The 18,237-nt window shown below is 42.9% G+C and overlaps 1 protein-coding gene across 7 annotated transcripts in view; it reads left to right on the forward strand.

Annotated features, from left to right (window-relative positions):
* Positions 1-18,237, forward strand: part of tns1b (tensin 1b) — a 271,361-nt gene that overhangs the window by 199,177 nt on the left and 53,947 nt on the right. For all 7 annotated transcript variants that reach the window (XM_080785765.1, XM_080785767.1, XM_080785771.1 and 4 more), the window contains 3 exons: positions 2,313-2,442; positions 2,541-2,604; positions 3,392-3,516. In XM_080785765.1, the coding sequence (XP_080641891.1) occupies positions 2,313-2,442; positions 2,541-2,604; positions 3,392-3,516 (319 nt within the window). The remainder of the gene's footprint in view (positions 1-2,312; positions 2,443-2,540; positions 2,605-3,391; positions 3,517-18,237) is intronic.

Consider the following 18,237-nt stretch of genomic DNA (forward strand, 5'->3'; position numbering starts at 1 on the left):
TGGGAGGTAGAATCTAAATATCCCAGAAAGCCGCAGTAAAGCTGCAGGACATTTCACTGATCCTGTCTCTTCCTCGTCTTCAAGCCTTGAATTGTTTGCTCGGATTAGCGTTGCAAGCCCCCCGTCGGGGGGTTCCTCCATGCAGCATCGCGCCCACTGTACCTCCATGCAAGTGGAAAAAGCACTCAAATGTTTTACTTTGATATTGACTAAATGTCAATACTGCAATGTAGATATACTCTGTTACAAGTAAAAGTCTGGAATTCAAAATGTACATACTTGAGTAAAAGAACAAAAATATTTGTATGAAAATGTACTTAATCTAGTATCTCAGTGTGCAGATGTAATGTCCCATTTCACAAGTTTTCAAGTGTATAATAATTTTTCTTGAAAATAGCAGAGCTACAACATCTGCTATTTTCAAATGGCCAAAATGTATAAAAGACGGAAGTGGTTAATGTTTGTCACAATCTACAACCTACAAAGTATAAGTAACTAAAGTTTTCAAATAATTGTATTGGAGTAAAAGTGCAATATTTGGATCTGAGATGTTGTGGAGTACTATTAAAAGTACTGGAAATTGTATACTGTACATAAGCACAAATTCAATATTTTACTTGTATGTACAGTACTTAAGTTAATGTACTTAGTTACTTTACACCAGTGGCCAATCAGCCATGATGGGTCACATACTGTAGGAAATTATTTCTTTGTAGGTGTAGGTGCATCGACAACTCACATGGTTTTCAGCGTAATATACAATAAAAAATAAGGAAAGAAAGAGTGGGGGACATTTTCCTAACCACTTTACATGTATACCTACTTTGTCATACGACAAATAGCGAAGATTGCCGATGTACAGTCTCATAAGCTGTGTGTGTGTGTGTGTGTGTGTGTGTGTGTGTGTGTGTGTGTGTAAAAACAACATGTCGCACATTAAGCAAATCATCTGGAGACCCCCTCCCAAAATCATTTGGGGACGCCCCTGAGTCCTGACCCACACGTAGAGAATCACTGGGGTAGAGAATGAAGATTGTCCTCTGTGTGGTTGTTAGTGGTGCTTTATGAGGCTCTGGTGTGGACAGCAATGGCCTGTATAATAATGCCATGTGGAGAGCGTAGGGCCATACATTTACGGGGCTATATATAAAGAAGTCTTAAATGCTTTCTCTAGCGCGGAGCCAGTGCAGTGAAACGAGCCTCGACCATGAATCAGAGGTGACATGCTTTTGGCCAGGCGTCTCAAAGAACAATGCATGTTGTGCTCACTGTGGAGTCTGGACATAGGCTCTGGAACAGAGGAGGTATTGAGTCAATCTGTAGCAATGCGATTTGACTATCATTTTCCTTTGATGACCATTTTATTCATTTGTGTCCCTCGTTCCGAAGAGGATCTCGCTATTATAATAATAATTATTATAATAATAATAATTATTATTATTTTGATAGGATCTGGCTATTATAATTCTTGGCCTGGGGTGCCACAAACCACTGCATTTTCAGAGGAATGCACTGCATTCCTCTTGAGGACAATCTGTGCGGCTCACTCACTAAAAGCTTCTAATCACAATGTTCCATCCAATCCAGTCTCACGAACCATCGTAAGCCTCTGCGAGTGACGGCGGCAGATGCTGTGTGTGATAACGTTTGAACATTCGCCACACTGTGCTCTGGACACACTTTCTTGTCCACGCCTCCTGCTAATGTGGACCTATACAGAACACCACACCTCGCACCTTGTTATGTCTAGCCTCATGTATACTTAGTTTATACTGTACCTGCTGACAGTCTTTTATGCCACCTGGTTCCCTAACAGTGGGTCAGGATCCATTTGTGGGTCGCGGACACATTTGTATGGGTCACTTTATTTTTTTTGTTTTCCTACTTGTTTTTAATTATTATTATTATTTCAAAACATTTTCAAAAAACATTCCCAAAAAAAAATGCTATAAATTAGAAAACAAAAACAATACAAACAAGATCTACAAGCTCACAATGTGTTGCTTCGCACCGCATTGTGAGCTTGTAGATCTATCGCACCGCATTGTGAGCTTGTAGATCTATTGCTATTTTCACTAGTTTGTTTGTTTGAGTCACAGGCTAAAAAGTTTGGGAACCACTGCTGTGTATGTGTACATGTGTATGTAGATATCTTTGTATTTTTTGGCTGTTTGAATTTTTACTTTTCTTCTTTCTGAAAACAACAAAAACAATGGAGCTCGCAAAAACAAGCTTGCACCCACGTCTTTACACCTGCAAACTTGTGCCATGACACTGACTTTGATACTGATTCTGATTCCTTCTCCCTTTAGCTCAAGTGTTACCACAAGCGCTACCGCGGGCCCTCCAGGGACGTGATCTTCCGCGTCCAGTTCCATACCTGCGCGGTTCACGACCTAGGCATCATCTTTGGGAAGGACGAGCTTGATGAAACGTTCAAGGGTAAGGCAGGGGTTCAAGGTTCACGCGTTCTAATCTGAATCAACCTCAGTTAACCTTAATTACTCTGACACACTCTTTGTTTTGCTTCTCGCCTACAGACGACCGATTTCCAGAGTACGGAAAAGTGGAGTTTGTCTTCTCCTTTGGACCAGAGAAAATACATGGTAAGTATCATTTCCTGGGATGTTGCTGCTGAGGTATTTCACTGTACATATGCCTGTGTTGCACTGGTGGAGCTTAACATTATGCAAAGCAGCATGAGCGGAAAGAGTACTACTATCGTACTCAAGTACTACTACTACGTCGTTTTCTTGACCACAATCTTAAGAATGTAAATTATTATTATTATTATTATTTAACATTTAACAGACACTAGGTTAATTTTTTACCTGGTATCTATATACAGTAGTTTCAACATACAGATTGTCATTTCGATAGTATATTGTTTAGGCAGATCTAGGTTCTTGGTTGGTTTACCTGGGATCCAAGTTTATTGAGGCACTACAATGTCTCATTCTATGTACAGTATATGATTAACTTGCTTAATGTAAGTCGCTCTGCATAAGAGCATCCGTTAACATGCCCTAATTGCAATTGAGTAAAAAAAATTCCAAAAGTGCCACAGCCAGTGATGTGCACCTCACTGACTGAGACAAAAATGGCTGTGCTTATACTAGGGTGTGGTGATGACTAGGGTGTGGTGATGATTGCTGATTGAAACTGGTGTGACTGAGTGAGTGAGTGAGTGAGTGAGTGAGTGAGTGAGTGATGAGCTGTGAACTGATGCAGTACCTGTGACCATACAAATGCATGCATACGGATGCATACAACCAGATACAAATACAGACATACAATAAACCTGGGTTACATCTATCTGCTGAAGTGCGAAGGGCCGACCCTGTGTGCGCTAGGATATTCACAGCTTTTTGTCTGTGACATTTTGCATTATTGGTCAAGGCATGGATCACCTGGAGAATGGGCCGAGTGTTTCTGTGGACTACAATACCCAAGATCCTCTAATCCGCTGGGATTCCTACGAGAACTTCAACCAGCACTGTGAGGACAACACAGAAGGTGAGTGGAGTTGAAATATTGATACGTAATCATATAAAGATATTGTGCCAGGGACCGGCCATACAACGTTGTGTTGTTAAAATTATTCAAAACTATTTTAAATTGTGTAAAAAGCAGAGGCATATAGGGTTAAAGTGGTTCAACTGAGTCGTACTCTATATTAAAGATGGAGTGCCACAATTTTTGTATTTTTCCAGTTTTTCGTGTGTCTATGAGGTGACCGTACTTCATTAGACACCTGGAGTTGTTTTTATGTGCAATGGTGTATTGACTTTGTATTTAGGGTTTCTTCCTGGAGGCTGAACCCTTGACAGTCAAACGGGCCAATGAAGTAAACAGTAATAATAATTATAGTGACACCACACTATCAGCCCCTCCCCTAACCCCTCCCCCTTTATCATACAACTAAAGCTGTGGGTGCGGCTTCAGTTCAGGTGGATCACCACCCATCACCACCCACCAGGCAAACCAGGCATACTTAATGAATTGGTGGGCTTGTCCACATAAAAGCATGATTTTAACAAATACTGTACACTTTTTGGAAAAAGTTCTTCCCCCTTATATTGTAATAATACCTGATGATCATGTTTTAGGGTGGAAAAAAATGGTGGCACTCCATCTTTAACTAATATTCCACTGGAAGCTCCTCAAGGACCCCCTTGTTGGTCCCCGGACCCCCCTATAGTGAACCACTGATCAGCTGTATTTTGCATGGCATTCTGGAGGTTTGCTCACATTGTATAGCCAGTGCCGCCGCCAGACATACGCCCTGTGCGTGGGATTCATCAGGCAGCAACATACGTATCATATGCGTAGGGCAACCAAATGGTCAGTGTATAGCTGAGTCTGCAGAGCATAGAGGGATTACCAGACAGTCAAATCATAGTGTAAGACGTGGAAACATAGGCTACAAAAGCATCAGCTAAATGACATATATTATGTTAGAGTTGATATCAGGTATTTAGTTTTTTAGTTTTTAGTTTGTTTAAGACACATTTCCCCACATTTCTCCTTTACTCAGCGGCAGCAGTTATAAATGAAGGAGTGCAGGAACAGTCATCCATTCCAGGCCATAAGCAACACATCAGTCATCAGTGGGTGCATGTGAGTCTGACGGTATTGTTGGACTAAAGTCTGTCGGATGCCTAACAACCGTACTGTATGTGACATTCTTGATGTTGAAATTATAGGTACAGTACACACAGCCACGTGGTGGAAAGTAACTTCTACTCAATACTGTATACTTAAAGCTGCACTATGTAACGTTCCTCTTCTACTTCATACTCTAGGCAAATATTGGACATTTTACGCTCTGGGGAGACTCAGCGTCTCCCCTATATAATTCTACGACACAGTGTCTATTTTCTTTAGTACTTTTAATTTGGCACTTTTTACTAAAGTAAAATTGTGAATACAGAAATACAGAGTATTTCTACATTGTTGTATTGTAACAAAACAAACAAGCCAAAAAGACAAGCTTTTGACTCAGTGTACACTGCAGAATTATGGCTAGAGAAGGACTCTCATTTATGTATGGCTTCCTTCCACAGCTTTCCACATACGGGCACACGTGCAGATACACACATGGCACATGTGCACGTACTGTACACACACAGGGGGACGCTAGACAGGTGGCACTCACATACAGTATCCTCTCTTGTGTGCCGTAAAGTTAACGAGGTGTTAATTGCAGACTCTTAACAGCCAGTGCACTCATGGCATGGCCGAGGTTATGGTTGGCCTCGTTTAAACCTCTTCTTGTACTTGGGTTTCATTGTACAGATCAATAATACTACTTATAAATAAATAAGTGGGAGTGTACATTAGGTGTCTTTTTTTTTTTTTTTACGATTAGGAATTCATATTGAATGTGGGAAAGTGCTGCTAAGGTGGGTTCCCATGCACTTCCCAGATCAGGGCACTTATTGAACTCCTGCACACCTGTGCACTAGACCTTCATCTTGTTGCTGTAGGACAGAAACCTCTTATTTATCTTTATATTCTAATTGTTTGCGTTGTAGTATCAAAAGTAGCAGCCAGATCTACAAGCTCGATAGGGGGGCGCAAAGCGACACATTTTGAGCTTGTTGATCTGCTGCTTTAGCTAGTTTTTTTTTTTATTTAAATCCTGAAAATTAACAGTTTTGGACATAATTATGCATTCGGCCACAGATCATTATTTTGTATCACTGGGACCTGCACTATGAAATAATATTCAGTGTTAATTTATCTCTGAGGGTATTAAAATATAACCAAATGAACCCGTAACGGTCCATTTGTTCGCTAACTATAAATCATTTAGCTGGGGGCCCCTCAGAACCTCCCTAAAGACCTTGCGGGGTCCTGGACCCCATTTTGAGAACTATTCCACTAGTCTGATTATGTGAGAGGGTTACGCACTGTGGCTGTGGATAAGACTCGAGTCTAACTGTAAATGTGACTTGGAAATGCAATTTAAATGATCGGGTGGAACTTGGAACACAACTTCATGTTCTCTCTTGCATAATTCAATACACACACACGCACGCATGCTTGTGTGTTGTGCGTGGTGTGTGTGGTTTCCTGGGCCGTGTGCGTGACCCAGAGAAGAGATTGAATCTGAGTCCTAATAGAGTTTAGAGGGAGCTTTCTCACACTTTCACCTCCCTAATCTACCACTCCATGGGGTCAAACACGGTTCACGTCATATGACTACATTAGAAGTGGACGTCGTACATTAGCATCTGACACTGAAGTGTTAACCACTGTAAGCCTTATACTGCATCACATGGCATATCTTTGACACTGTAAAGTAAACGACATGCCCAAAATAGGTGTACAACAGGTTGAAAGTGGATAATTGAGACTGAGAGACCGACTACTGTTACTGTGCTATATTATTAGTGGGTGCAGTTTGTGAAAGAAGCCACACAGACAGACAGACAGACAGACAGAGACAGGGCAAATCAATTTCACATTTGCATCAGACTAATCGATTTGGCTAATTAAGTCAAATCTATTCACGTTTGGTGTTGCTTCGCTGTTATACCTACAATAAATTGAAGTCGGTTATTGGTTCTAAATGTAATCTTCTATACATTTTGGGTTACTTGCCCAGTCCTAATCCAAACCCTGCTAGACAGTGTGACCCAACAGCTTTGCTTTGTGAATGGCGATCCTGTTTTTATTTATGAAAGTAAACAGTGCGTTAACAGGTTGTTGTGCATCTCAGGGTCACTAAGCTGCAACCATAAAGGACCTTTTACGAGTTTAGCGCAAGCCAATCGATTTCCAGTACCAAAGTGAAAATACCCCAAAATTGGACTCGCATGACTTGCAACACCGTGACAGTGTTGGTGGTTTCTCCATTATGAAAGGCTTTTATATACAGACACTGCATAGTCTGTCGATGACTCTGTTGCCATGTCTGTTATAAGACTTTGGGCTTGTTTTTTCTGTAAAGTTGCTTGTAAATATGGGTAGTTTTGCATGCAGGTTGCTGTTTTTTGGGCTTGTTTCTAAATTGTAGTTGCTTATTTGGACTTTTCTTCCAAAATGTTGTAAACCAGTGCGGTTCTTGGGCATTTTCTAATCAAGGGCCCTCAAATTGTATTGTAATTAGTAATTAGAATTAGAATTTCCGGACTTGTACTCAGGTAACTGAGTATTTCTACATTGCAGTAGGCTTTTGATACTTTAAAAAAAAGGTGAGTACTTTTTCCACCACTGTCTGTTTGTTTGTGGTGACCAAATGGAACGCTGTGGACACTAGGGACCCATATGGGTCTCTCTGTGGATGCCAGAGCCTGGTGCGAGTGAGAGAGGCATTCCTGGGTTCAGCCACAAGGCCTGGACGGAGCATTCCGGATGGTCTGGTCACTCGCTCCTCTGACCAAAGTGATACTTTCACCAGTGCCCCGAAATGGAAGCGGCACTACACCCTGTTAGCGTTGCGGTGTTTATCCTTTATTGACCGAGGCCATCGCTACTGGAGCAATGTGTGAAATTCCCTCACGGTCACACGCATGCTTGGACTGTTGTTTGTTAACCACTTGAACCATACGGTATATACTGTACTTCGTTGTACGCCAGATAGAGAAAATTGATGATCTAAATTCTAAGCTCATAATTTTGCTCATTTTTTTTTTCTTTTTTTCAAGTCCTATTTTTGCCTGAATGTTTGCCTATTATGACATGCCCAGTATTGTGACACTGGTGGTTAAAACATAAAGAGGTGGTTTGGTTATATGATAGGGGTGGGGGGGGGTGCTGATATCAAAGCTGGTAATAGAGCACTGAAGTCCCCTGGCTCGTGCGTGGTCGCTATTTATTGTGTTGAAAACTGCCTCATATAAGCTCTGTGTTCCAAAAATAAACAAATCATCCAGGCTTGGCTCTGCATCGTTTATGATATTCATTCATATTCTGTGGGTACATTTGTACATTTCCACCTTTTAGCTGATATATCCATATGAGACTAGTCCTTGTATGAGGCGATCTAAGATCCATTCCCCTGTGGGGATTTCAACACAACTAAGTAACCTCACAAACCAGGGGAATAGCGCCATCTAGCGGCGGTGACGTCAGCACCTCAGTGGATTATATGAGGTCATCAAGAATATCTTTAGCAGTGACAACAAGTCTCAGCCATTTTGTTGGCATTTTGTTTTCCGATTGCCGGTCCATAAGCGGTATCCTTAACGAGCGAGCCATCGTTACTGGATCTGTGTGACATTCTCTGGTGGTGACTGTCGCCTTATCGAGTCTTTATTTGAACCATCATTACTAAGAGTGTGTCAAGACGGTATCTGTAGGGAAGTGTCGGCAATCTGCTTCACGTTTCACACCAAATTAAAGTGGCCCTACAGTATCTCTTTGCGTCTTTGAGGAGTGTGTTTACTGGCTGTGCTCGTAATGTGTGTGTGTGTTTTTCTTTTCCTGGGGCTGCTTGTCTGGGTCCTCCAGATAGCCAGACGGCCCAGAGGTCATTTGACCAACGTTTTTATCACTGGCCATAAAGTATCCATCCCAACACACTCGTCAGGAACTGTAAATAGGCCTTCGCCAAAATAGAACAGGTGTAACTTTCTCTCCTCCGCTGATTCTGTTTCAGCGGAGGTGAGATTGCGGGTTGTGTGTGTGTGTGTGTGTGTGTGTGTGTGTGTGTGCGCGTGTTTGTGTGTGGGGGCTTGTGTTCTTGTTGTCCACTGTAACTCAGTCTCCATCCCAGTCGCTGTCTGGCCAGTGGTGCCACTGTGTTCAAATCAGTCTCTGTAATCTGCATGGAAAAATGGCACATTTGACTTGCAAGAGACATGTGCATGCAAATGCACACACACACGCATGCACACGCATGCACGCACACAGCCGCACGCACGCACGCACGCGCACACGCACGCATGTATATATGTACATGGTTTTGCACACATGGGCAGGAATGCAAGAAACCCAAGCACACATAAATACATGTATGCTGCATGCACTCCCCCTCTCTCTTACACACACACACACACACACACACACACACACACACACACACACACACACACACACACACACACACACACACACACACACACACACACACACACTCTTATTCAACCACTCAAGCTGCAGAGTAGCCGATAAGACTTCAAACATGTCCCACAGTAGCCATTGTACCAAAGTCCATGACTTCACTGGGACAACATGGCCAGACCCACACGCACACACTCACAGACACACACACGCACGCGTGTACACGTGACGCACGCACACGCACGCACACGCACACACACACACACACACACACACACACACACACACACACACACACACACACACACACACACACACGAGTGCATCTCAAATGAGCTCAGCTTTGTGATTGGGACCTCGATTGCGGGCGCTGGCATTCAGACAGAATGACATTTGGAACGAGCTTCATCTCTGAGAGAGAGAGAGAGAGAGAGTGTGGTAATGGCTGCGGGGACAGGCCGGGTCTCCAGGAAACTAGAGTGTTTGCATTTCCACTGTAATTAAATGTGTGCTCCCCTCGTTAGTCAGTGCTGAAAAGGCAATTATCTCCTCCAGTGGAGTGGCTTTTCTGTGTGCGAGCAGGAAAACAACACCAGATTTATGCCTTCACAAAGTGTCGTTTAGAAGAGAAAAGTTTTGTCAGGGGTTTGGCATCGTAGTTTGTCAGATTCGCGTTTAGCTCCTTTTTTTTTGCCGGGGGTCCTGGCCCTATATATACACTCCTGTGTCACGGGTTTTGGTGGCGGACTCCTAGCTTATCAAAGGTTCTCGTAAACCTTTTCAATTACAGTGCTTGCTGCCTTGTTGGGATCAGCATGGGGTCACTGGCGTCCGTCAGGGTTGTTGATTCCTCAGGATTGACGTTTGGGGTATTGGTGGTGAATGGGGGCGGGGGAGTGGGGGGGCCTAAGGAGGGGGAAAGGGGGGTTGGGGATGAAATGCAGGACAGAGATCGTTACATGACAGACACCTTTGGAAACAGTCCGTGGAGAAAACATCCGATACCATGAAGACCTCATTATTTGAAACGCTTTCCTGGGATGCGACAGTATAGGGGAACTATATAGGGGAGCTTGCAGGTTGGCTAATTGTTTCCCCTGAAATAGGCCGTGCGAGTGATTAATAGCCATCTGTTGTCTGCGATTGACGGATATCGCTTCATGTGGAAAATCATTTTGTCCTGTTTGCTATAGGCCTTGCTCTCCCCTGCATGCATGGAAGGTGCTCATATAGACTACTGTTATAGTTAGGATCTTCTATGTCTCTTTACTCGAAAACTACGCTGCTGTCCGTTGTGCTGATCAGACATCCAATGTTAGGATCTGCAAGCCTCCTCCAAGCGGGGAAAACGGAAGCACTCGAGTAGTAATCTCCCCAATTCCGGCCCCACACAAGCTATTCACCACTTGTGGCCACCACAAAGTGTTAAAGCATGAGTTGATTTGAAAAGTCAAGCTGAAAATAGTCCTCGGAGAAAAGATCTTAACCAATCGTACAATGATATTTAGTCAACGTTGACTCAGTTACTCAAGTCATTTCAGTAATATTTTAACATGGCAATAGTTTACAGAATATTAGTAACTAAGAGTAAAAAATTGTTTATCTAAGTTTATCTACAAGCTATAGCTTTCATTAAGATCTCTAAAATGTGTTAATGTTATTAGCATTTAAAAATACATTTTAAATAATCCCTGGCAGATTGGGGCCAACTACATACATATCAATTATTGGGGTCCTTGACAATAAATTAATTACACTAGAAATGCCCAGTGGTGGAAAAAGTATTTACTGTTAAGTACTGTTAAGTAATTTTGAGGTATTTATTTGTACTTTACCTGAGTGTTTTCAATTTCCATCACTTTTAGTTACTAGTTACTTTACAAAATATACATTAACCACTTCAGCCCTATATACAGTACATTTCGACCATTTTAAAATACCGATCTACAAGCTCACGATGCGTCATAGTGCAACACATTGTGAGCTTGTAGATCTGCTACTTTTAAGAGATTGTTGTACATTTGAAAACTTGTAATGGGATATTGTGTACAGTGAGTACTTTAAAAGCCAATACTACTTTTATACTTTTACTCGAGTACATTATGAATTTTTATGGAAATAGTAAGTTAATTTCTTAATTAACTTACAGAATTAGTAAGCTAATTATTTCTACATTGCTGAGGGGTGCGAGACAAAGCAGAGAAAGTGAAGCCCTGGAAGGAACAGTGAGAGATGTGTGTGTATTTTTATCAGTGCATGTTGTTGGTACTCTAGACGTACTGGAGGAGCAGTGACCGCCCCCTTTTAGTTGTTGTTGTTTACTAGTTCCATCTCCACTGATTGACTCGACTGGTCAACCCACTGCATTTCTGGAATGGTTTGCATAAATGGAGGGACAGACACAGACAGACAGACAGACAGACAGACAGACAGACAGAGAGCTTGACTGCAACTGAGAGAGTACATGCAGTACACTGAGTACAGTCACAGAGGCGAGAGCCTCTGCTCAATTTTCCCACAATGCACGGCTTGCACGCCAACAGAGACACATGGTTTGTGACCATGGTTTCTATCACAAACCGTCATGCACTGATGGTAACGAATCTGACTACCGACCGATCATATTGTCTGCCTCAAACATTCCGTAGCACCTCTGATCAGACTGTCATCATCACACCTGAGTTCAGCCTCTGGTCTCATTAGATGCGTTATGTTAAATACGTTAGACATAGTTACCTATATGTGACTTTAATGCTGTACTGCACTGTTTAACTTTCCTCTTCTACCCCCGGATTTGAACCTGGTTTCCTGCGCAAGTGCTGAAATGTTTTACCATTGAGCTAATAGAGCCGGCCTGCTGGTATAGCTCAGGGGATGAATTGAGTCTTGATGTCATTTTTCGGACCGATTTACAGCCCAATCTCTGGCCCCCGTTACATTTTTTAAATTATAGCTCTAGCTTGCATTTCTACATAATACATTAGGTTTGCACTTGGCTTGGCAACTTGGGTTCATTCAGTTTCAAATTGGCCTCCCACAGTAACTCAGTCTGTCCGACAACCCTTGTTCACTTTCCAGTGCAGCTCCTCTCCCACCAACTCTCTCTCTCTCTCTCTCTCTCTCTCTCTCTGTCTCTCACTCTCTCTCTCTCGGAGGAGACGGAGGAGTTAAAGACAGACTCCTCCACTCGACTGTGAAGCCCTTTTGTGCGTGTTGTCAGAGGAGGGGGAGTGACAGAGAATGTCAGTCGGGCTGCCGTGCAGAGCTGCAGATCAACGCAGACGGCTCATTCTAACAGTCTGATTGTTTGAATGGCACACAAAAAAGAAAAGTCTCCCGGAGCTGAGCTACCGTAGTGTAGAGACAGTTTATTGGAGTTTGCGTTGAGTTTGCCTAATCGCCGGTCTGGAGCAAAAAGAGAACAGGAGGCTTGTCACAAATTCATCAGCTGACGTCTTTCTCGAGACTTCCAGCATGTGAGTAGAAACGTTGTAAATACTGTGATCTGATCGGTCTGGATTGAAGCGGGAGCTGTCTTTTTAAACCGGATCTGAAGAGATTTGGCCTCATTTTAGTCTTTTGTTACATTTTAGCCCAGGCCATGAAAGCAATGTAGCTTAAAGTTTAATCTGTTGGCAGTGTGGCAGTTTTCTTCCAGGGGTTTGGGTTTAGGCATTTGTTAATTTTTTAGTCTACAGTGGCTGTGCTGTATGAGTGAACTCCCATGGTTTTTCTAGGCCATCTGCGCCATTTAGTAGAATTACCTCCAAAACAAGTTGGGGTAAAGTTTCCAGGATTTCTCAGCACATTCTTAGTTAGATTTTCTATGATGTCATTAAGGTTACAGCTCATATGCGGCGCAATACAGTAGACTACCCTGGGAATTTGCAACCCAGGTGTGTGTGTGTGTGTGTGTGTGTGTGTGTGTGTGTGTGTGTGTGTGTGTGTGTGTGTGTGTGTGTGTGTGTGTGTGTGTGTGTGTGTGTGTGTGTGTGTGTGTGTGTGTGTGTGTGTGTGTGTGTGTGTGTGTGTGTGTGTGTGTGTGTGTGTGTGTGTGTGTGTGTGTGAGAGAGAGAGAGAGAGGGGGCGGGGGGGATTACATCATTTTAGAGAGGTGTTATGCTGTGTTAAGTAGCAAGGCCCCAACACTGTCATACTGTAGGGTCAAAGGATACTTGTGTTTTTTTGCAAATCAACGCCCTATTTGATCACACTACAGCATCACACAAAAGTATCAAAAATAGCAGATCCACAAGCTTGTCTATCTGCTACTTTAGCTGTTATTTAATTAGAATTTGAATCCTGAAATCTTTTGGACATACGGTATGACAGAGGCAATATACTCTGACAAATAGTGGAACCGATCTACAAGCTCACAGTGCCAATTGCGTCCCAAAGCAATGTGAGCTTTTGGAAAATATATATTTTTTAACGCCCTACTTGATCATACTACACAAAAGCATCAAAAGTAGCATCTTTTATTTTCCTACTTTTGCTTCTTTTGCTACAAACAGAGAGACGATAGTCATGTGAAGTGCAAGTACCTCAAGATTAATACTTGAGTAGAGTAGAGTATTAGTACTTACTATTACCATTTGGTCACAGCATTTTCTAATCGTGACCGAAATTCATCCTTGCTGAAAAGCGCCTTCATCTTCGTCCAGCTGTGCTGTGATTGGCTGTGATAACATGGTACCCGCAGTGCCCCGGGCGACATGTTTCATGCTCTGAAGGGTGTGTGCGTGTGTGTGTGTGTGTGAGTGTGCATGTGCGTGTGCGTGTATGTGTGCGTGTGTGTGCGCACACACGTGAAATGGCCACTGTATTCACGCCTGTAACAGTTTAATTCAGAGGCTATGATTGTGTATACTGTACGTGCATGTGTGTGAAATGACCACTGTATTCTTGTAACAGCTTAATTCAGAGGCTACAGTGTGTGTGTGAGTGCCGTGTATGTGTCCCGCAGCTGTCCGTCTGTGTCGTTATTGGCGGCAGGCTGGGGCCTAAACATTCTCACGCCTCACGTTAGTTTGTTTCCCAGCTGACACCGACCGACAACCGTCCCGTCATCATTGCTAACAGCCACATCCTCCGTAGGGCCATGATGACACCATGGAAACATGGACATCGTCAGTGCACGCCGTTTTCCCCCTCCGGGGAGCCCAGAAGAAAAAACGTCTGGTTTCTTGTGTGTGTTGCTGGCAACACGACCTGTGTGTTATCTCTCCTCTTGTCTGCTCAGCGGGCTTCTAGAGAATTAGGCTGCTCTGACTCCAAACGCCACAGGGCTGCTGTTTACTGGTGGAAAGTAACTAAGTACTGTACTTAAGTAATTTTTTTTGATATTTGTGCTCTACTGTAGTATTTGCAATTTCCGATACTTGTACGTCTACTCCACTACTGTACATCTCGGCTCCAAATATTCTAGCCTACTTTTACTCCACTGAAAACCTTCTAGTTACTTTGTAGATTTTGACTATAAAACATACACTAACCACTTCAGCCCTATACATCGCAAAGCATTGTGTAGATCTGTTATGCTCCATGAGATTTGAGATATGAGATTTTTATACATTTGAAAACTGGGGACATTCTGTAGGCTTATAATAAATACTTTTACTTTTGGTACTTTAAGTACATTTTGATGCCAATTATTGTGTACTTTTACTCAAGTACATTTTTAATTCCAGACATTTACTTGCAACAGAGTATTCCTATATTGCAGTATTGGTACTTTTACTTTAAGTAACCCACTGGTGGGTTCCCCCGGAACCTCTGTCTGTTCTAAGCCAGAGCTGTCCTGGTTACTAAGACAGAGAGAACAAGTGGCTTGTGTGTTATGGAGTGTCCTCGTTTGGACCCTTTTCTTTTTCCCTTTGGTGTCGGGGGCACAGGGACAGAGAAGGTTTCCACTTGGAAGGAGGAGGGGCAAGTTGAGGGGCAAGTGGAGGGTCAATTGTGAACTCTGCATGTATATCGCAGAGAATGTGGTGCGGATATCGTCTGAGACGCTCTCATTAGAACTGTTCCCGCTCTATCTTAAATTGAGTTCTAATTCCTAATCGGTTTGGAATAGAGTGGCGATAGATGCAGAAACCTCCTATCTCCATATTCTAACTTCCCCCCCCCGTAAATCAACACTCTACTACATCATACTACAGCGTCACACACAAAAGCATCAACACTAGCAGATACACAAGCTTGAAGCGCAGCGAGAATTTGAATTTTGAATCCTGAAAAGTTAACAGTTTTGGACATGTGAGGTTTCCACCGGACCGGGACGACATGCAGAATCCGTTCAGATGGAATAGAGTGAGCAGGTTTAGACTGGATGGAATAGACTAGGGTCGAATTTAGAACTTCATTGTCTGGGCAGGTCAGACATTTTATTTTATCATTAAGTAAAAGTCCAATACTGCAATGTAGATGTTACAAGTAAAAGTCCCAAATTCTAAATTTACTTGAGTAAAAGTACAAATGTATTGGCATCAAAATGTACTTAAAGTACCAAAAGTTTCAAATGTCACAAATATTTCGAAACTAATCTACAAGCTCACAATGCGTCACGTCGCTAACACACAGGAATGAATAGAAAATGTATTTTATTTTTGGAGACAGCGTCTCTCCAGCTGTTGGGAGGACAGTGATCTTCCCCTGTCTCAATCTCTCTCTCTCTCATTCCCTCTTTCATATTTTATTACCATTATATTTTTATACAAATGTCTCATTTCCCATCTACCTCGCTCTCCTCTCAGCTGTTTGAATAGCCAGCTGACTGCATTCTTCCTAAGGCTAATTTATGCTTTCTCAAACGAAAAAAAATGTGTTACAAATTTGATAAAGTTTTACCCTCTGGATGAAAATGTGTACATCTTGACGTGGTCGTCCGGACAAAGAATAAATTAGCCTTTTCTGCTCCACAGATTCTTGTAATGTAGAGCTGTGTTTCTTCCAGGAATGGAAGGGCAGGGGAGGGATGGGATAAACAACTTGCAATTTTCTTTACGAGGCACCCCCTGTCTTGTTTCGGGGTGTGTTGTTTGGCCTGGAGCATCCCTCTGCATGGGTCACTTACATTACTGAATGGAGCCCCTTCTGAGCTAGTTGGTGGATGGACACGCAAGCCTGAACTTTACGAGGGAAAGGGGCTTGGCCCGTAGGTTCTCTTACACACAAACACCATAAAACAGAAACACGTGCACACGTTTGCACCTCTGTTGGGATTACGCCACTTTTTCTTTTTTACTACAGAAAGAAAGGGGATAGACCTTTATTAATCCCTTGGGGGGATTCATTTTAAGTTTAACCTGCAGCATGATGGCTTCTCAGATGATCATGATGGAAAGTTGGGTTAAAGGTGGCCTTACACTAGCCGATAATCGGGCATTTTTGACGCTCGGGGGGTTTCCCGACTCAATCGATCTGCTCGGGGCCGCTCAAAGCTCGATCGGGAACGGCCCGATCAACATCAATATAGATATTTGCTCTGCCCCGCTCCGATTATCCTGTAGTGTGTGGTGCTATCAGATTTCAGATTGAAAAAAATCGGCTAGTGTAAGGCCACCTTAAGTGTCTTGCACAGGGAGTCTATTACTTTTCAGGATTAAAATGGAGATAAGAGGTTTCTGCCCGAGAGCAGTGATATGTATTCGGCTACTGGGCGGGACCGAGGTGCGAATCAGACAGTGACCTTCTGATTACTCTTCCCACAAAGCTATGGGCCGCCCCCAAAAGAGAACTCTCTCTCTCTCTCTCTCTCTCTCTCTCTCTCGTTCTCTGTGCGCGCCGTGTTACGGTCCTTATCTGTTCCGCTACATTAGAATGACCGGCTTGATAACGCACGCCTACAGTCATTACTGCTGTTGATAACATCGGGGGAATGTGCACTACTGGGCATTCCTTTCACAGTGCTGCTCAGCCAATCGATAGAGAATGTTTTCGCAATCTTGATTGATGTATCGCCTGTCCGAAATACAGTGGGCTGAAGACGTCTTAAATGCACCCCATTTACCTTTGTTTTTCTGATCGCCAGAAATAACTTGCTCCCAACAGATCGGAAACTCTGTTTCTGTTTCCGAAAAGCATGTTACAGTAGCTCAAAAATGCTGATTCACCCCCTCTTAATCTCTCTTTCTCTTTGTGTCTTTCCCACCCAGTCCACACACAAACACACACGCACACACACACACACACACACACACACACACACACACACACACACACATACGCACACGCGTGCACACAAACAACAACAGACCGTGTAGTCGTCGTTCCTTTATTCCCTCGGTCTGTGAGCATAATTGCCCTCCTCCATGCAGTTCCCTGCGAGTAATGACCCATATTTAACATGGCAGAACTCATAGGGGAAATGGAGCCATTGTTAGTGGGTTCTGCCAGAGGAAACCTCTCCAGCTGTGGCCCGTTGGTTGTGGTCTCTCAGTGTTTTCAGTTTGAGAAAGACTTTACATTGCAATGACATCATACGTTGGACACCAGAGTTGTTCTCGTTCACAGATCTCCGGTTCGACAGTTGTGGACGGTGTGTAGTGGTGAAAGTAAACTAAGTGCATTCACTCAGCGTACTGTACATGTACATTAAGGCTTTGTGCACACCTACACTGGTGTTTTTTATAAACTTAACTTTTTCGTTTTTTGAAAATCTCTGCATCTACACGACAACGTAGCTAAAGTGGCAGAGCCAGCCAACACCTCTGTTTATCTTGTCCACACGGATATATAGAGTTTAAAAAAAAATCTACACTGTAAATCTACACTGTAGCCGGAGTTTTTAAATAGATTGTGTGGGAGACCCAAACACAAAAATCACACCTGTGTGAAGTGAGGTGCGCTCTTACCATCTTACAAGTTCATACTTTTACTCTGGTACTTTTGCTAGTATATTTTTTTACTCAAGTAAATGTTTGAATGTAGCATTTTACTTGTTCATCGTGGTATTGCACTTTATCCAACACTGACAGTACACATTGTTAGAGGTGGCAATGGTAACGCTTTTATCTTTCACCACACAATTTTCCTACATCTGAACTCAAACCAACTTGAGGATCTGCTTGATTTAACCCTGTAATATTGGAAAATATCTAAGGGAAAAGCCATTTTGAATGGAGTACATTTACCATGCTGTTGACTTGAATGGGACATGACTAATGAAGCGGTTGGCATCCAGGACATGTATTGAGTATCAAGGTTTCGGTGAGAGGTATTTGG

This window comes from Protomyctophum bolini, assembly GCF_963924005.1.
Source record: "Protomyctophum bolini genome assembly, chromosome: 16".
Classification (NCBI taxonomy): Eukaryota; Metazoa; Chordata; class Actinopteri; order Myctophiformes; family Myctophidae; genus Protomyctophum; species Protomyctophum bolini.